Source organism: Erythrolamprus reginae, chromosome 2 (assembly GCF_031021105.1).
Source record: "Erythrolamprus reginae isolate rEryReg1 chromosome 2, rEryReg1.hap1, whole genome shotgun sequence".
Classification (NCBI taxonomy): domain Eukaryota; kingdom Metazoa; phylum Chordata; class Lepidosauria; order Squamata; family Dipsadidae; genus Erythrolamprus; species Erythrolamprus reginae.
The window spans coordinates 97,360,137-97,381,175 of record NC_091951.1 but is presented as its reverse complement, the minus strand read 5'-3'; the positions used below and the strand labels follow the sequence as shown (position 1 = coordinate 97,381,175).

Sequence of the window (21,039 nt, the reverse complement as noted above, 5' to 3'; positions counted from 1 at the left end):
TCAAATTAAATGACGTTTTCTTCACTCTGTATGACTCATAACCATCTATAGAGAATAATAAAAAAGATCATATTCTTAAAATTGTGGAAATGGAGGGGAATGAATAATTAGATTCACAGATCCTTCCTTCGTAAGTTTCTTATTTCCAGATCAATGAATCAAGCCTATGTTTCTGTTTCACAACCCTGAACATTAGCAGATAAATGCAATATTTCCCAAAATAATTATTAGAAGTTGGAGCGTTGGATGTCATCAAGCTCAATTTTATCTTGTAAAATCTATGGCCAAACAAGATTTGGCCTGTAATCAACTAGTGGTTTTCATTCATTCATTCATTCATTCATTCATTCATTCATTCATTCATTCATTCATTCATTCATTCATTCATTCATTCATAGTATGGCTAAATATGGTGGTTTATGCATTTGGTTTTTTGCCAACAAAAGACAATATATGTGGCTCAGAATTGAACTGTGGAGTCTCTCTCAGAGCTTGGTTGATCGCTTGCAGATGTTTCATTAGTCAACTAGGTAACATGTTCAATCCTAGAAGGCCTGGGATTTGCTTTCTGTGTATATACAGTAGCTTGCCAGTCGATGTTAGTGGGGGTATTTTTTTCCTCTCTGGTAGTTCCTTGATTAGACTGCTGTTTACTGTTTTATCCCTGATTAGTGTTTTGGATTGCACCCATGAATACCAGTTAGGAGTCAGAAGACACCATAAAAACTCCTTAAGTCAGGGGTCGACAAAGTTGTTCAGAATCTAGGAGCCAGCCAAAAAATTTAGGAGCCAGAATTTTTTTTAAGCAAACTTGGTTTTTAATTTAACAAAAAAAACATTACAAACGTTATAAACAACATTTTACTTTTAAAGATAATAAATATTATATTTTGATATTTTAGATTTTAGGCAACATTCTAGTGTTTTTCACTTTGCGTTTTGTGGCCATGAACATGCCTTGTGATTTTAGAGCTGAAGTACCAGTGGTCCACAGCCTTGGCAGGATCAAACGCCTTCACAGATGGCCCATTCATGGTGATCATAAACAAGTCACTTAAACTTTCTTCTTGCATCCTTGATCTGAATTTATTTTTGACCATGTTCATCAAACTAAATCCTCTTTCACAACATGAGGTTGAGACAGGGAGCACCGCTACAATCGACAACAGGTTTCCCAGAACTGGAAATCTCTCGGTGTTGGAGAGTGCCAAATCCAGAAGCTCACACAGTTTCTTTCCTTTTCCAAGGACCTTAAACTCATACCACTCATTGAGGAGTGAGTGAATGCATTGGTCATCACTTTCAGGTGGAGATAGCTGTTTACGAAAATGATGAGCCAATGCAGTAATCTCAACCACACCGTAGTCCGGTGTGGTTGAGATTACTGGCCCGAAGGGAAGGAGCGGTTCGGGTTCCCCGCGCGGCGGAAGGAGAGGCGCCAGAAGACTGACGGGTTTCCCGGCAGGCCAGTCCGGCCGGCCACCCATGCGAGCGCTTTTCGGCGACTGTTCCGGCCCGGGAGGTCCCACAGGACGCACGCCTTCGCCGGGGTTCAGTTGCATCAGGGGGGGAGGCTTGGGCAGCGAGAAGGGCAACGGCTGAGGGGAGGCCGCGGCAGCTGCCGAGTCTCCACCTGACATCGCTTTCACCCCCTCCCCCCCGGCGCAGGCCTGGCTCCGCCGAGCCGGCTCTGCTGTACTCCCGTCGGGATCCGAGGGGAGACCGTTAGTCAGAAACCGAAACAGAGAAGAAGGAAAGGGAGACCGGGCCGGGGACGCGGGTGAGGGGGGGAGGGGGGAGGAGGGGTTACTTGTCGGAAGTCACCGCGCACGCGGCCGGAGGAGGAATGAACAAAACCTCACGCTGGGAGGGGAGGGGCTTCCGCTTCTCTCCGAAGGCGGGTGAGCGGCCAAGATCGGAGCGTCTGTGTGCGGTGGGGGGGAGTGAAGGGGTTCGAGTAGGAGGCGGAATGGAGGCAAGGGGGGGAGGGAGAGACGCACGCAAGCGCAGGGGACGCTGGGAAAGCAGCTCGCTCCGAGGTTGATGGGCGGAGCTACGGAAGCCAAGATGTACCATTTCTGGGCGTAAACACAAGGCGGGAAAAATATACTGTATACCAGTGATTTTCAACCTTTTTTGAGCCGCGGCACATTTTTTACATTTACAAAATCCTGGGGCACACCACCAACCAAAATGACACAAATCTAATAAATAAATAAATAAATAAATAAATAAATAAATAAATAATAAATACATACATACATACATACATACATAAATAACCCCCTCATATATACAATCCCATGTAACATCCCCTTATAAATACAGTCAATCATCAATCATCCCTCCTGAAATTTATACCACTGTCTCATTTCTGGGTACTTCTCCTGTCTTTCCCCCTTTTCTCTCTCATGTTTCTCATTTCTCTCTCTTCCTCCCTTTTTCCCTCATTCCTTCTCCCTCTCACTTCTCCTCTTTTTCCATCCCTGTCTCTCTCCCCCCCTTATGTGTGTGTATGTATACACACTCCAACCATTTCCAAAACCAGTTGAGGGCTGGGTTTTTTTTCTCTTTTATCCTTTTCAAAAACAGGTGTGGGCTGGGGGGGGGGTTTCTTATTATTTGGATGCTTTTTACCATATGCTTCAAGAATCACCTCTCTCTCTCTTTTGTTTCACTCTCCTCTCATTCTCTGCCTCAATCATTTTCTCATTTCTCCTTTTTTCTCCCCTTTTTGTTCTCATTTCTCTCACTCTCCTTTCCTCTCCCTATCTGTCTTGCTTTCTCTCTCTCTTGCTATCTTTTTCTCTCTCTTGTTCTCTTATTTTCTCTCTCTCTCTCTTGTTCTTTCTCTCTCTCATGCTTTCTCTCTCTTGTTCTTTCTCTCTCTGTTGCTCTCTCTCTCTTATTTTCTCTCTCTCTCTTTCCTTTCTCTCATTCCCTCTTTCTCTCTATCCTTTCTATCTCTCACTCTTTCCTTCTCTCCCTCCCTTTCTCTCTCTTTCCATTCCCTCTTTCTCTCTATCCTTTCTATCTCTCACTCTTTCCTTCTCCCCCTCTCTTTCTCTCTCTTTCCTTTCTCTCATTCCCTTTCTCTCTCTCCTTTCTATCTCTCACTTTTTCTTTCTCTCCCTCCCTTTCTCTCTCTTTCCTTTCTCTCATTCCATCTTTGTCTCCTGGGGCTGACTGCGCCTGCCCTGCACCCCCCACCGCGGAGGGAAAGCATTTGGCATCGGCACCGCCAACCCCCCCCCCTCCACAAGCAGCAAAAGCCTCTGCGACTGAGCCGGAAGGCAAACGGCGCACCCCGCCGCTTAGGCTTTTGCTGCTCCTGGGGGGGGGAGGATTTTCTCCTCCCCGCCCCCCCCCGGCAGCCAAACGTCGCTGGTGCAGGAAAGCAGCGTGTTAAAAGGCGCGCTGCTTTCACGGAAAACAAACCCGGCTTTCCTGGCAACGGAGGATGACAAGCAGGACGAAGCGGGGTGGAGCAACGCGAGGCTCAAGCAGGCAGCTTCCGCGCGTTTCTTTCAGCGGAAGAGGAGGAGAGGGAGCGGATCGGGCGGGCGGGGGCAGCGCCTTCTACTGCCGGCGCCTCCCCGCCCCCCCCCCAGGCAGGCAGGAGAATGGGGACTGCGCGCCCATGGAAAAGGGCACGCAGGGGGGGTATTTTGGGGTGCGCGAGTAGCGGCGGCGGGCAATAGCCGGGGGGCGGCTTCTGCAAGTGGGAGCTCCAGGGCTGAAGCCTCAGCCCTGGAGCTCCCACTTGCAGGAGCCACCTCGCGGCACCGGTTGAAAAACACTGCTGTATACATACAGTACAGCAGGCAACATTTTCTAGGCGCCAGACAACATTTTCTAGGCGCCACTGGCGACCAGGCGCCTGGGTTTGTCGATCCCAGCCTTAAGTTCACAACACATGGATAGACTTAACTGTAGTTTGGAAACAGTAAGCATCCTAGACCAAACTAAAATCCAAAACCATCAGGGGATCAACAGACAAATCAACAGGCACACAGAGATAAACAACATTTACACACCGTTCAAAAGAGACAATAAAAAAGCTAAAAATAAAACAACAACAACAACAACAACAACAATAATAATATTTATTGGATTTGTATGCCGCCCCTCTCCGTAGACCAGAACACCTGCATGTGTATATACAGTAGCAGCAAAATTAACATGGTCTACGCAAACAATTACATAGTAAATCAGCTTAATCAAGGAACTATAGGTAGTCCACGACTTACGAAAATTGAGCCCAGAATTTTGGTTGCTATGTGAAAAATTTGTGAAGTTTAGCCTCCTATTACATCCTTTCTTGCCACAGTTGTTAAGTGAACCACAACAGTTGTTAAATTAATAGCATGATTAAGTGAATCTGGCTTCCCCATTGATTTTGCTTGTCAGGTGAGAAAAAGTGATCAGAAGATCACTGGGATACTGCAACTGTCTAAATATGAGTCAGCTGCCAAGCATCAAAATTTTGATCACACAACCATGGGAAAGCTGCAATGGTGTTAAGTGTGAAAAATGGTTTAAAGTAATTTTTTCAGTGCTGTTTTAACATTGAACGGCTGCAAAGCAAACTGTTGTAAGTCAAAGGCTACCTGTACCAATAGAAACAGGAGAAACCTTACTCCCTTCTAGCACTGAAGATGTTACAACTTAGATAACAAAATGTCCGCAAGCAAACTATCCAGCGCCAAGTAGTCCATATTTCATTTACTTTTTATCATGTGCAGGCAGAAGAAACTTCATTCCTCAAATTTGGAGTCAGGAGAAATTTTATACAGATGTATAAAAAAAAACTAGGACAAAGGCATAACAACAATTAGGTTCTTGGCTTACAGTATATTTTATTGTCTCAGGCCACTCATTTTTCAACTCACCTTTCATGGATAGCTGAGCTTTCACTCTATCTAGTTCATTCTGAAACACAAAGAGAATCTAATCAGGTTAAACAACAAAGTCTAAGACAAGTTTTTTTTTTTTTTTAAAGCACATCTAGGTAATGTATATACTAATGCCAGGCAGGCTCTGTCAAAGCAAGACACGTGCGATATGTTCATTGTTGTTCATTTTCTGAATATTATATAATTCATGTTGTTACTTGTCTGTTCCCTTATAACTGTCAGTTAATCTACTTTTAGCTACTAATTTATTATCACAAATGCAGGGAAAGTGCAACAGCCTCCATGGATCACCAGAGCTCCATGGGATCACAGTTTTGACAATACTGTAACTACTTTAAAACTACAGGAATGCTAAAAAAAAAAAAAGATCTTGAAGAATTAATATCAGAAAAATTATCATCTTATTAAGTATTTTTCAGTTTCATTTTTCAATTAGTAAGCAATTTCAGAACACACACAGAAGAAAGCTTTTCATATTTTAATTTAACAAGGCAATCAGGCCAATATTCTGCCCAGCAAAATAAATTCACCTATTTTAACTAATATGAAAACCTATTAAAACTGACCCATTCAATACGCACTCAAGTATAACAGCATCTACGAAATCTATTATATTAATGAAGTCCAAAAAACCACCCCACAACAATTTGCAATGACATATGGTTACACTTACACTAAGTGTAATTAAAGCACTGTTTTCTGCTCATTCAAATGAGCTTGGATGTTACTGATGCAGATTAGCAGCTGCATGAAACAGACAGCGTTAAACAGACACTAAATTGGACGAAATTTCATTAACTGAACACTGAAGAGGTCTTTGGAACAATTGGCACTTTTCAATTTAAAAAGAGAGAGAAAAAAATGTATCCAATACAGAATAGGATACAGAATAACAGAGTTGGAGATCTTCTAGTCCAACCCCAGAGAAGACCCTGTATTAGTGATGTTGAACCTTTTTGGGTTGCGTGCCAAAAGGGTGTGCGTGCATGTGCTAGCACACGCGAATGTGTCCACACTCATTCCCTCCTCCCCACACATGTGCAACTCCTGCACTGCCCCCTGTGCATCCACACAATCTCCCTCTGTTCCCATGCATATGGCCAGGCCTCACTGAAGCCTGGACGGTGAAAAAACGGGCAAACTGGAAATTAAGGAAATGGACTTCCAGTTTGCCCACTGTGCTATTTTTCACACTCTGGAGCAGGCCTGGGCAAAGATGCGGCCCAGGGGCCAGATGCGGCCCACCCGTTGTCTGTGACCGGCCCGCGGAGGTTGGAAGGCAGGAGAAATGGAGGGAACAAGGAAGGAAGGAAGGGGAGGGCAGTTAATTTATAATTATAATCATAATATATAATTATATATATATATAATAAATATAATAAATATAATATAATATATAATTTATAATTACAATATAACTAACTCAGTTCTACCCAATAATATATAGTATTAGGTAGAACTGAGTTAATTATATTAATCCGGCCCTCTAAAACCATCCCAATTTCTCATGCGTCCCCATGGCAAAATTAATTGCCCACCCCTGCTCTGGACGCTTCAAGGAAGTGTGAAAAACACTTCTGGCACACCTGAAGTCCATTTTTCCGAACTTCCAGTTTGCCCGGTTTTTGCATTCAAAGGCTCCATTCAACCTATCCATGTAACCAGTCCCTGGTGCCCAAAAGATCGGGGGCCACAGCACTAGCTGTTTAAAAGTATTTAGTGTGACACAAACCCCATTATATTGACTTTCTCTCTCTGAAGTCTCCAAACCTGTATTTACCACAGCATAATATAGTGTAGTACTGTGTGTTCCTCATATTGCATGAATCTGAACGTTCTTATAACATTTGCTTATTTTCCCCATTAACTTTAAAGTATCATCATCTCCATTTCATGCTTGCTTATAAGCTGTGCCATGCTCACACAAAATATGCCAAGAATATCATTTATATATAGACCTACTATTAAGGAGTGTGCAGAACCCTTGAGTTATCAAGGACATATATAGAGGAAAATCTGGGATTCCAACAGATATCCAGGAGAATTATTCAGTCATACAAGACAGATACATTAAAGTGTATAAAATAGTGTTTACATTAGAAATAGCAGAGTCAACACAATAATAATGTTACAAGCCTGTCTTTATCTTACACATCAGACATACATTACAACTTACAAATACATCAAACTATCACAGAGCTTACTACATCAGCCTCAGTGAATCAGCAGAAAGAACAGAGGGAGCAGAGAGAGGCTCCCTCTTATGGCAATTTGCAACACTACCTCTTGAAGCTATAGTACTTCAATAAAAACAAACATTCATTGTTAGCTTGTTTGTATATTGCCAACCCAACTGTCTTGTACATAGTACCAACACCTACATATTTAAGTAAAGAGTAGGGGGCATAGGCTACTATATCCTAGTTCCCTACATAGTTGGAATGCTACAAGCCACTTTGTACTCCTACCAATTTATTACAGTAAAACATCTGCACAGACTCAGCATGTTTGGATTGGCACCTTATAAGCATTTTAGCATTTTAACATTTTTATTCTAGAATCGCTTTCTACCATTAGATACCTTAATGGTTCCGACTGCATGAAAAAGTGAGTTTATAACCCCCCCCCACTAGATTACAATATATAATTTAACAGTGGAGATGTATAGTGCTTCAGATCCAACCCCCCCGCCCCCAAAAATAAAAATGCTTCGGAGTGGATGTGAGCATACACACTATATCTGTCAGTGCATCTGTAAAACAGACACACCTTTATACAGAGGTGTTAATATTAAGTACCTTTTTATCTTCCTATCTGAAGTGCTGCACGTCCACATTTAACTGTTTTCTTAGAATATTTCAAAAACTGCAAATTATTCCCTTTTCTCAAGTTTACAGCAACTTGAACATTTCATAATTGATTGTCTCAATTATGGTTTCCTCAAAGGATGTGAGGCAGCAAACAAGACCAAATATAGCAATAACAGTGGATTAGGAAATGCACAAAAATCAAACAGCCACCATTCAAGCAATTCACACATCGCCTTGATTCAGGGAAAAGCAACTTTCTATTGATTTCCTAAAGGTCAGCAAAGTTGGAGCCCAAAGGGACCTCAAGAGGAATGCTATCCCAGAGGCCAGGAGCAATAATAGAGAAGCATATCTCTAGAGTTTCACAAACTGACATTGTTTTGTAGACTGGGCTTGGATCATATCTTATAAGGACTAGTAGGCAGGATTGAAAATATCTAATTCCTGATCCATGAACAATCAGCACTTTGAGTTATAACTGTAGTTCACTACTTTCCAGGGTAATTGTGAAAATAGAGGCATAGAAAAATATATTCTGCGTCCCTTGTGCATAGCTACAGTTCAAATGGGAGGTGACTGTAGCATGAATGACTAAGAATAATCTGTTGGCCAAGGGTCTAATCTGAATATAATGGATCTGTAGGTCTATGCAAAAAACTCTCCTAGATAGAGTTGCCACTTTTTCAATGAATGCAAGCCATAAGCCAAAGTGCACCCTCAAATTAAACATGAGTACCACTTGGAGAAATGCAGTCTTTTCAAGAATTAAAAGAGGGGAAATTCCTGAACATAGCCAATCTGTCAGTTTTGCCGGGTTTGAACCTGTTCTTTTCCATCGAGATCCTAAAAGCTTCCAAACACGACAGCGTCTCAACAGCTGGTCAGCTGGAATATACAACTGTGCCTCATCAGCATATTTATGAAACCTACTCCCATGCCATTGGATGTTGTGGCCCGCAATTCTCATGTAGATGTTAACTAAGAGAAGGGAAAGCAAAAATTCTTCTGAGGCTTTATTTATTTAAATGATTTAAATGGCTGCCTATTGCGCAACTGCAGGCAGCATGCAATAATTAAAACTGCTACAAGGAAAGACTTATGATACTGGGGGTAAAAAATGCATCTCAATCATTAAAAATATACCAGTAGCAGAATCCACTTAATTCTAGTTTAAATATAATGTTTAAAGAGTTAACAATAGACTCATTAAATAAAGTCAAGGTAAAAAGGAAAAGGCCATGCCACCTGCATGAAGTTTGAAATAAAAAGGAATGTAGAAGCAAATTCACCTTAGATCTCATAAGGGTTAAGTATTTACTGGAAATAGTAATCTTATTCCAAGTACATTTAGAGGCTATCTTGTACAGTGACCATTTGCAGTTATGGCCAATGTCAAAAAAGTAACTTTGGGACCAATCCTTGCATTTACAACCTTTCAGATCTGTACAGCAAAGGATATCTCCCCCGGGCCTATACAATTTATGTATGGTATGGTTGTATGTATGTCTGCTTAATAATGGGTTTTTTAAAAAAATATTTTAAATTGTAAATTATTAGATTTGTCATGAACTGTTTTATTGTGTTGTGAGCCGCCCCGAGTCTACGGAAAGGGGCGGCATACAAATCCAATCAATCAATCAATCAATCAATCAATCAATCAATCAATCAATCAATCAATCAATAAATAAATAGCAAAGTATGATCATAAGCACGCTTGCAATTGTATTTAGGGACTGCTTCACTTAATGATGGAGTCATCTGCCTCAATTGTGGCCACTAAAGGGGACTACCTGGAATCGGTGTAATTTTCCAATTTTCCAAAAGTCCAATTTTCCTACCTGTAGACTTTCTGCATCCAGTTCGGATTGCTCTTCTAGGGCAACATCAAAAAACAATTTGTTGATTATGTGTCTTTTCCCAACCTACAGAAAACATGTAAAAAATGTTAATGAATATGAACAATCGTTTCTAAAACAATAATTTGTATTTTATTGCAACACAATACGATAAAGTTATCTCAGAACATTAAAAAACAATACAAAGCTTTCCTCAACATTAACATAATATGCATTTGTAGATCCATTGTACATCCAAATTCTGCAAGATTAGAAACATATATTTAAGGATTCAAGCACAGCAGGGATATTAATGTAACCTACCAAACACATGGGACTAACCCTAAGGCAGTGCTTCTCAATAATTTTCTGTTACGCCCCTCCTTAGGAAGTATTAAACATTTTGCCCGAAAGATGATGTTCCAATGTCAGCTGTGGATCGAGGAGGACGCCCAAGTTGCGAACCCTCTCTGAGGGGGTCAGGAGTTCCCCCCCCCCAGGGTAATGGACGAACAGATGGAATTGTCCTTGGGAGGCAAGACCCACAGCCACTCCATCTTGTCTGGGTTGAGTTTGAGTTCTGTCCAGGGCAGCCCATTCTAAAAGAAAACATCTCACGAGTTTGAGAACTTTGATTGAACTCTTGAGATGTTTTCTTTTGGAACGGGCTGCCCTGGATACAACACCAAGGAACGCAACAGAGGTATTAATCCAAGTGTCAGGTAGGCATGCCCTACCCCCTGCGGCAAAAAAAAAGTACGGAATCACACGCCCTCCCCAGCATCGTTCCACCCCTCCCCAGGAGGGGCGCACCCCACTATTTGAGAAGCACTGCCCTAAGGTGACACATTTCCCATTTCCATTGCCACTCTGCACTCCTTCCCAAATTTGCACAGCACAGTTTTGGAATATTGACAACATAGATCACACACCTTTGGAAAGTCAGTGCAATATGTTCTCTGGCAGTTTCAAGCTTAGCAGCTGAGGCTGAGCTCATGCTGTGCCAAATCCAAATATGTGCTATTTGCTTTATAAAAAAAGAAAATGAAATTGAATGTGATAGCTATCCCCCACCTCCCCCGTGCAAGCTACAGCTTTGTGTTCAAAGGATTATATACAATCATGGCACTCGCTAATTGCATAATCCTTCACAAGATGTTATTTTGTTCTTGCTTCATGGTAACCGGAGATGCAAGAGATGGGGAACAATAGAGGAAACCAACAAGTCAGAAGAGCAACAAGGGCCAAACCCTGGCAAGGCCAGAAAAAGGTGGAAACACAATTAAATAAGAACACACTGCTCAGCACTTGACATTTGATTACCATTTGAAACTTGGTACTTCATTCTCTGTTGCAGAGGGAAAACACTAAAGATCCTGATGGAAGCTTTCAAAACATAAGTGGAAAGCTGAATGGAACATATTACATAACCGATTTAACTGGAATTTAAATTTAGTAATTTCAAGAAGAAAAGAACTTCATAAACTCTCCTAAAATTAATGAAATAATTCGCATTCAAAGTGCACTGAAAGAAATTTTTAAAAGTTGCAACTGAGCTATTGTTCAAGTGCATTTTTAATTCTAAATTAGATTACTCTAGATTTGAGCATCTTTACTTGAGCAATAACTGTCAACAGAATCTTGATGTCAAAATATTAAATTGGGTCAGAATTATACTAGTAAATCTTTAAATAAACCTGTAATTCAATGCAGCTATCCCCTACCAAATTCTCTTCTATGTTGGCAGCCAGTTTTGTAATACTCAGGCTACCTAACATTGATGAATAGTAACAAGTCAATTTCTACAGTGTGCAACAAACTTAGCATAAGAGAAGCAACATTTAACTCCATAACAAACAAACCTTACAGTATAATAATCTATAAATTCATTTGCCAATAATGATGATCATGATGATTTAGATTTGTATGCCGCCCTTCTCTGAAAACTCGGGGCGGCTTGAAAAATACATGATTAATGTTTATGCTTGAAAAATAGATGTTAATGCTTGAAAAATACATGATTAATGGGATGTCTATTAAAAGCAATTAGAACGAATCCCAGCGGCCGATTAGGTCCCACAGAGTTGGCCTTCTCCGGGTCCTGTCGACTAAACAATGTCGTCTGGCGGGACCCAGGGGAAGAGCCTTCTCTGTGGCGGCCCCGGCCCTCTGGAACCAACTCCACCCAGAGATTAAGACTGCCCCCACCCACCTCGCCTTTTGTAAGTTATTAAAAACTCATCTTTGCCACCAGGCATGGGGAAACTATGAAACTCTTGAAGTTCCCGCAGGATGAGGATAATGATAATAATGATAATCATAACCATAATCATAATATTGGATTGTTATATGCTGTTTTTATTACTGTTGTTAGCCACCCGGAGTCTACGGAGAGGGGCGGCATACAAATCCAATAAATAAACAAACAAACAAACAAACAAACAAACAAATAAAATAAAATAACACACACCCCAATTGTCAAGGCTGGTGTATGGTTCGATTGGTTGTGTGATTATTTTATTTTATTATAAAGGTTTTAAATTGTATTTTAAAATTGGATTTGTACACTGTTTATATTGTTGTGAGCCGCCCCGAGTCCTTGGAGAGGGGCGGCATACAAATCTAATAAATAATAATAATAATAATAATAATAATAATAATTGGATTTTAGAGGTGTTCTAGTCCAACCTCCTGTTCAAGCAGGAGACTTTATACCAGGGGTCTGCAACCTTAAACACTCAAAGAGCCATTTGGGTCAGTTTCTCACTGAAAACACTGTGAGAAAACATGGTTGTGTGTGGCCAATGTAACTCTCACCCAGTCACATGACCCTCCAGCCATTCCTACCCAGGTTTTGTAGCTCTTGGAGTTTTTTTCTTTTGTGAGAAATGGGTTTCTCTCTCTCTCTCCTATCTCTCTGTGTATGGGGAAGGGAGGGAGAGAGAGAGATATGAAAGATCTGCTCTAAGAACGTTCTAGGACAGTGATGGGCAACCTTTTGAGCTTGGTGTGTCAAAATTCGCCAAAAAACTGAGCATAACTCGGGTGGTGTGTCACCTTGAGAAAAAAAACATAATTTTGTGATATTTATAGTTTAAATAACAAATATGTATAATTATTTAACTTACCTGTTTAGTGACTTCTTTGTTAACCTGTCAGTTGGTTTCTTTTGTTGGTCTTGCTGTTATTTAACTTGTGTGGGGTGCCATGAACTAAGATAAGTGAGGGGGAGGGGGAATTCTTCCAGTGATGGCGAACCTGTGGCAGTCCAACTGGACTGCCACAGGTTCGCCATCACTGATTTAGTGACTTTTTTGTTGCTGAATTTCATTGGCTAAATCTTCAATTGAGGTTGAAGGCATCCACTCAAATTAAATGTGTAGAGACCCAGCTTTTAACAGGAAAGAAAAGGAAATACAAGATTCCCTCTTATTTTTCTTTTTTCTTGTTAAAGAAAATATATTTCTTTTATTTACAGGCTATATTTTATTCAGAAATCCCAAATGGCCGACAGCAGTGATTTTCAAACTTTTTAAGCCGCGGCACATTTTTTACATTTACAAAATCCTGGGGCACACCACCAACCAAAATGACACAAATCTAATAAATAAATAAATAAATAAATAAATACATACATACATACATAACCCCCTCATATATACAATCCTATGTAACATCCCCTTATAAATACAGTCAATCATCAATCATCCCTCCTCAAATTTATACCACTGTCTCATTTCTTGGTATTTCTCCTGTCTTTCCCCCTTTTCTCTTTATTTTCTTTCTCTCTCTCTCTCTTGTTCTTTCTCTCTCTCATGCGTTCTCTCTCTTGTTCCTTCTCTCTCTCTCATTCTTTCTCTCCCTCTTTCTCTCTTTTTCTCTCATTTTCTTTCTCTCTCTCTTGTTCTTTCTCTCTCTCTCATGCTTTCTCTCTTGTTCTCTCTCTCCCTGTTGCTCTCTCTCTCTCTCGTTCTCTCTCTTCCTTTCTTCTCTGTGGAGGCCGGCGAAGGTTTTCTTTAGTTTGAATGTTCTGAGCAAGCTGGCAGGGGGAAGCAGCCCCTTTACTGACAGCCCGGGACGGGACTGTGAGAGGGGTGGGCGTTCCCACAGCGCTCGGAGCGGCTAGCGGACGGATCGCCAGCGTCGCTGCAGCCACCAGGAGGAAACGTGGGAGCTGCCTTTCTGGCGGCAGTCCAAAGTGGCGGGATTAGTCATCTGTTGTCCTCCTGATGCTGCTGACGTGGTGCCAGGGACAAAACGCCCACCCACATGTGTGGGTACTCCTCTCTGAAATTCAGGACTATTTTTTATGTCTTTCCCAGAAAAAAAAAAAGGCAAGCCGTACAACTAAATTTAAACAACAAACTTGTTTCTACTAGCAAACACTGCAAGACCTACCTGGATTCTGCACTGTGGACAGGTCCGACTTGGTGCAGTATCAAACCACTGGATGAGACTAGGGCAAATGACAGAGGGAATGGATAACAAAAATATTGGATTTTGTTAAATAGGAAAAAAAAATCAAAGCCAAACAAGTAATACCATAGTTGTTTTTTACATAATACAATATAGCGCAAGCTGGTCAACCACATTTTAGTTTAGGATATTAGTATAAATAAAGGAGAATATTTTTGCTCAGAGTTGAAATGAGGAATGCTTGGTGCTCTCTGAGCTTGAGTGTTACTAGGTAACATTGCAAGTGTTACACTTGTTACACTTGCAATGTTGCCTAGTTTGGGTAATAACCTATCTGCAATAAAACAACCAAGCTCAGTGTATATATTTAGCCTATGAGGTTATTTTATGTTTGGAGCATTGTGATATACAGTGGTACCTCAAGATACGAACCCCTCGTCTTACAAACAACTCGTGATACGAACCCGGGGTTCAGAAAATTTTTGCCTCTTCTTACGAACTTTTTTCGAGTTACGAACCGGCGTTCGGAGACTGCTGGGAAGCCGCGCGGCTGTTTTAAAAGGTGACAGCCAGGCGGCGGGGCTTCCCAGCACCCCCCCGAACCCCGAACGTTCGGCAAAAGTTCGGGGTTCAGGGGGGTGCTGGGAAGCCCCCCAGCCCGGCTGTGACCTTTTAAAACAGCCGCGCGGCTTCCCAGCTGTCTCCAAACGCCGAACGCGGAAGTTCGGGTTTGGCGTTCGGCTTCGGGAGACAGCTGGGAAGCCGCGCGGCTATTTTAAAAGGTCACAGCCGGGCTGGGGGGGCTTCCCAGCACCCCCCCGAACCCCGAACTTTTGCCGAACTTCCGGGTTCGGGGTTCAGGAGGTTGCTGGGAAGCCCCCCAGGCCGGCTGTCGCCTTTTAAAACAGCCGCGCGGCTTCCCAGCAGTCGCCGAACGCCGAACGCTGAACGCGGAAGTTCGGGTTTGGCGTTCGGCTTCTGGAAGCTGCTGGGAAGCCGCGCGGCTGTTTTAAAAGGTGACAGCCGGCCTGGGGGGCTTCCCAGCTACCTCCCGAACCCCGAACTTTTGCCGAACTTCCGGGTTCGGGAGGTTGCTGGGAAGCCCCCCAGGCCGACTGTCACCTTTTAAAACATCCGCGCGGCTTCCCAGCAGTCGCCGAACGCCGTTTTTTTGCGGGGTTTTTTTTTTGGTTGCACGGATTAATTGACTTTACATTGTTTCCTATGGGAAACAATGTTTCGTCTTACGAACCTTTCGTCTTATGAACCTCCCCCTGGAACCAATTAGGTTCGTAAGACGAGGTATGACTGTATATGTGTGTGTGTTTGTACATGTGTATGTATATATAGCGTATTTTTGGAGTATAACATGCAGCCTTTTCCCTCCTAAAATAGGGTGGAAATGTCAGTGTGTCTTATACACCGAATATAGCTATTTTTGCAGTCCTGAACCCCCTCCCCTGCATCCCATTTTTGTGAAAAATCAGCCTTTGTTCACAAACAGCTGATGCTGGGGGATGGTTACAAATCTCCAAGGGATTTCCCCCCAAAAGGTTTGATATATGAAATAGAACATTCCTGATCAGAAGAAAAATATAAATTGACTGAAAAAAATTGATGCTTATTTGTTTATTTTCAAATATAAGACCATGGAGTCTTATACTCGAGCATAAGCCTACTCGAGTATAAGCCTACTCGAGTATATGCCTACTTGAGTATAAGCATGGGGTGGTGGTGGAGGAGGGCCTTTTATGAGCAAAATAAACCAATAAGCATTAATTTTTTCAGTTCAATTTTCATATCATTATGTTCAGAAATGTTCAAGTTACCAATCCCACACCAACTTTAGTAAAATAGGATGCATTTTGCAGGCAAAACTATCTATAAATTGAAAAAAAAAATCACAAAATTGGGGGGGGGGCTTTTATGTGCAAAATAAAACAATAAGCATTATTTTTTTCAGTTCAATTTTCATTTCATTGTGTGCAGAAATGTTCAAACTATTTTCCAAGTGAAAAAAGCTTTCAAAAAGACCAAATATAAGTACCTAAAATAAGCAATTTTTGGTCCGGGTCAAATAGACCCAGGAAGAGTACAAGTGTATAGTGTTTTTGAAGAGAACAGCAGGGTTAAAAACTGAGAATCTATTAATTTATATTTCCTAAACAGAACTAATACATATACCTCAATGTCATCAATCTAATGTCATCAATCTAATAAAAAACAGGATTTCTACTGTATTATATATGCAGAAACAAGGTGAAAAGCAATGTAGTAAAACATAAGTCTCAAGACTTATGTTCTTCAAGAACATCTAACACCATTTTTATCCATATACTCACCACAAATGGTGGAAAGTATGTCCACAGTGAATAGCTGCAACATCAGTCTTATTATCAAAAAAATCAGAACAGATGGTACAATGGGCACGGATCGGCATGATCTATAATTTCAAAAGAACAATGTAAGAATCAAGCATGGAAGACCTTCTTCTACAAAGGAAAACACCCCTTTTAAAGGATTTTAAATAAATAGTTGCACAGGACAATTTATCTAGAACTTGTTCCAAGGTTCTTTGTTTTTGGGCTTTGTTTGAAAACATTTCACTTCTCATCCAAAAAACCTCTTCAGCTCTTCTTCAGTTCACAACATGACTGGATCGCCAAGAATCTCTGTAGATATCTAGAACTTCTATCACATGTATATACATTGAATATCCAGAATAGAACAGCCCATATCAGTGATCCAGAACATTACGTTGTGTTTGATGACTGAAGAACAAATACAAATATCAAAGCTCAACATTATTTTTGTATTTATTTATCCACTTCACAGGGGCTTTTTACAAATCCGAACATGATGTAATAAGCATTTAAAGTAAATAAGAATGTCACTTCTCAAAAATGTCTTCCTCTCCTTCCAAACTACAATTGATATACAAAACATCCTATACTACTCCCATCTGACGTTATTTCACTATTGAACCCAATTTCCTAACTGAGCAACTTGTAAAGCAGAACAGAAATCTGTACAGCTCGACTTCTGGTGGTGATGCGAGGCGCCGCAGCTGGAGAAGAATGATCTCTGTTCCTTGAAGCTGCCTTATTTTCATTTTTCTGGAAACCCTTTGAGGCACGAAAGTCTGAAGGACAAAATGGGAGACGGGTGTCCCAGGAGGTAGCGAGGCGAAGGCATTTGCCTGCTGTGGCAGAGGGCACCCTCTCTATCCGAGACAAAATCATCTGCCTTTGTTTCTTTAACATGGCGGATCTGAAGCTACGGCGAACCACAAAGTACAGTATTAGGAAACTAACTATTGCAACAGATTGCATCTATAAAAAGAAGACACTCACAATATCAGGAAGGAAACAGTAAACAGGTGACCCAACTACAATGGCGAAAGGAGATATCTGTTCTGGTTTCTGGTAGAAATTTAGCAATTACAAATAACGCTTATTAAATGCATTATTTCATGAATAAAGAAACTCCATTTATTTCTCTGCTCTTCTGGAATTCAAACACATTTCATACAGGCACTTATCTGTTGATCCGTTATTTCCCTTAACTGCATTTCTCACATTCCTTTTCCTTCTCCACTTAACAAGATTTATTTTCCTAACAGCATGATTTCTAAAACAGCACCCCTGTCTGTTAATCAACACAGAATACTTTTGCTTACTTGAGAGCGGCAAGAAAAACATCCATTTTTCTCTTCGGCAATGTTGAAATTCCACCCTTCTTCCCCACTGACCCCCTGACGTGCCAAATACATCACCACAGTATTTAACCCATTCCTCTCCTTAATATCTTCTTCCAGACACCTGTTCTCTACGTTTTTGGGCCCTTCTGAATTTAGGGTTAACCCAGCGAACATCTGATTCCCCCTCACTAGATCCTGAACTCATAGCCCCATCCTGTGGCTGGCCTCCCACCTGTTCTACTACCTGTAACCCCAGCCCCCCCACTAATTCATAAACACTATCTGAATCTGAGTCCTCAATATCTTCATCATCCTCCAACTGACCAGGAGTATGTACAACAATATCCAAATTCAGAACTTAGTGGTGAGAGAAAGGAGGAAACAGAAACAACTGTGACAATGCAGAAATAGAGAATTAAGAAGTAGACAGTGAATTGAAGGAGATTGGACTATAAAGGAGAGAAAAGCCTGTGTAGGGTATTTAAAATGACAATGTTTGGCCTACAAGAAAGGTCAGCCAGACAGAAAGTCTGAGCAAAGACGACTAAAAACTGGCACTTAAGAAGATTTGACAGGGGGTGATTGATAGACACAGTAGTTAATAGCTAATGAAAAAAGGGTGGATGAGGAATTCCCTGTTTGGAGTTGTATAGAGATGCATTTCAAATTGAAAGATTAATGGAGTTGCAATTATTTGAAAATAAATGGGTGAAATTAGAAAAAGAGATGAATGGGATCAAGAATAGAGAATTAATTTTTATAAGGTGGAATAAGAGCGATCTAGATAAATTAATAGGTCCATTGAAAGGGACCATGGAAATTTGGAAAAAATGGCAGGGGAAAATAGCATTATTTAAATCAAAACTGTAATTGTTATATGTAATAGAGATAATGAAACAAATCTAAATAGGGTTATAGGAGAGTTGAAGGGAAGAGGGATAACTAAAATAGAACAGTTATATGAGAAGGATGGGAGGCCAAGTAGAAATCGTATAGAATGGTGGTTGGGTAAGGGAAGATGGCTACAAATAAATGCAATATGAAAAATATCTGAATGAAACAGAGAATAAAGAAGCACTATTTAGGGAGGAGATAGAGTTAGAGAAAATAAGAGAAAAAAGTGAGGGTACCAAGGTGCAAGCAAATAATATGTATAGGATGTTAGTGCAGTCAGATGGGTATGTGATCCAAGGATTGACTAAACGGTGGCAGAGTGGAATATAAGGAAAATTAAGAATACAAGGGTTAGGGAAGTGAGAAGGAAAATATTACATAAGTGATATTATACACCCGTTCAACTTGCATATTTCCAGCAGAATGTTAAAAATACATGTTGGCATGGGTGTCAAGATAAAGGAGTGTATATGCATGTTTTGGGAATGCCCGGTAGTGCAGAACTTTTGGAAAAAAAGTGCAAGAGGATATTAATAAGATGTTAAATATATGATGGACAATTACAAAGGAAATGGCATTATTAGTTAAAAGCAATGAGATGGGAGAATTTAGAGAAATAAAGCAAGCAGTGATAGAAAGCACTCAGATGGTAATAGTCCTGGGTTGGAAGGATGCGACAAAATGGACAATACAAAATTGGTACCGGTACATGGTGGATCATATTCAATTTGAGATTATGGACAAGAGGAGGAATTCGGCTAATTAAACTGATTTACGAGAACTGTTGGGACAATGGGACAAGGTAAGAGGATATATGGTTAATAGAATTTGAGACCAAGCTATAAGGAATAAATCGGAATCACTTTATAATTTGTAAATAGATATATTGCTCTTGAGTTAAAATGGTATATATAAAATATGCCCCCATTTTGGTAGGGGAATATGAATGTTGTCTGGTGGTGGGCACAAATCACTGAGCATTTGTTGTATGTTGTGTGTGTGTTTTATATTTTTAAATCAATAAAAAATATTAAAAATAAATAAATTAAATTAAAAAAAAAAGATAGACAAAGACCGAACGAAAGGGAACCAAATGACAACATTCAAAGAAGAAATCCGAGACTAAACAACATAAAAGAACGGATGTAGATATATCAACTATTTTAACTACATATGAAATATAAACATTTTAGTGGATATTAATTTATATATGCCTATTTCCCTTTTTTTGTGAGTCTATCTCAATACTGAAACACAATCCTCTGTCTTCCAGATCTATATCAGCTCTATCCCCTTCTTTATATTCCACCTGAAAATTACTGCTCAAAAAAATAAAGGGAACAAAGGGAATAAAGGGATTCATTCTAGATCTGAATGAATGAAATATTCTCATTGAATACTTTGTTCTGTACAAAGTTGAATGTGCCGACAACAAAATCACACAAAAATCATCAATGGAAATAAAATTTATTAACCAATGGAGTCCTGGATTTGGAGTCACACACAAAATTAAAGTGGAAAACACATTACAGGCTGATCCAACTTTGATGTAATGTCCTCAAAACAAGTCAAAATGAGGCTCAGTATTGTGTGTGGCCTCAATGTGCCTGTATGACCTCCCTACAACGCCTGGGCATGGTCCTGATGAGGTTGTGGATGGTCTCCTGAGGGATCTCCTCCCAGACCTGGACTACAGCATCTGCCAACTCCTGGACAGTCTGTGGTGCAACGTGACGTTGGTGGAAGGAGCGAGACATGATATCCCAGACGTGCTCAATCGGATTGAGGTCTAGGGAATGGGCGGGCCAGTCCATAGCTTCAATGCCTTCATCTTGCAGGAACTGCTGACAACACTCCAGCCACATGAGGTCTGGCATTGTTCTGCATTAGGAGGAACCCAGGGCCAACCGCACCGGCATATGGTCTCACAAGGGGTACGAGGATCTCATCTCAGTACCTTATGACAGTCAGGCTACCTCTGGCGAGCACATGGAGGGCTGTGCAGCCCTCCAAAGAAATGTCACCCCGCATCATTACTGACCCACTGCCATGCTGAAAGATGCTGCAAGCAGCAGATCGCTCCAGAGTCTCCAGACTCTGTCACATATGCTCAGTGTGAACCTGCTTTCATCTGTGAAGAGCATAGGGCGCCAGTGGTGAATTTGCCAATCCTGATGTTCTGTGGCAAATGCCAAGCGTCTTGCACGGTGTTGTCCCCCATGTGTGGACCTCGGGCCCTCATACCATCCTCATGGAGTCAGTTACTAACCGTTTGTGCAGACACATGCACATTTGTGGTCTGCTGGAGGTCATTTTGCAGTGCTCTGGCAGTGCTCCTCCTATTCCTCCTTGCACAAAGGTGGAGGTAGCGGTCCTGCTGCTGGGTTCTTGCACTCCTATGGCCCCCTCCATGTCTCCTGGTGTACTGGCCTGTCTCCTGGTAACGCCGCCAGCCTCTGGATACTACG

General features: G+C 41.1%; 1 protein-coding gene across 3 annotated transcripts in view; it reads right to left on the bottom strand.

Annotated features, from left to right (window-relative positions):
- Positions 1-21,039, bottom strand: part of TRAIP (TRAF interacting protein) — a 57,061-nt gene that overhangs the window by 33,653 nt on the left and 2,369 nt on the right. For all 3 annotated transcript variants that reach the window (XM_070738860.1, XM_070738861.1, XM_070738863.1), the window contains exons 2-5: positions 16,320-16,420; positions 13,960-14,017; positions 9,565-9,648; positions 4,893-4,932 (exon numbers count right to left, since the gene is read on the bottom strand). In XM_070738860.1, coding sequence (XP_070594961.1) covers positions 4,893-4,932; positions 9,565-9,648; positions 13,960-14,017; positions 16,320-16,417 — 280 coding nt within the window. In that variant the 5' untranslated portion in view covers positions 16,418-16,420. The remainder of the gene's footprint in view (positions 1-4,892; positions 4,933-9,564; positions 9,649-13,959; positions 14,018-16,319; positions 16,421-21,039) is intronic.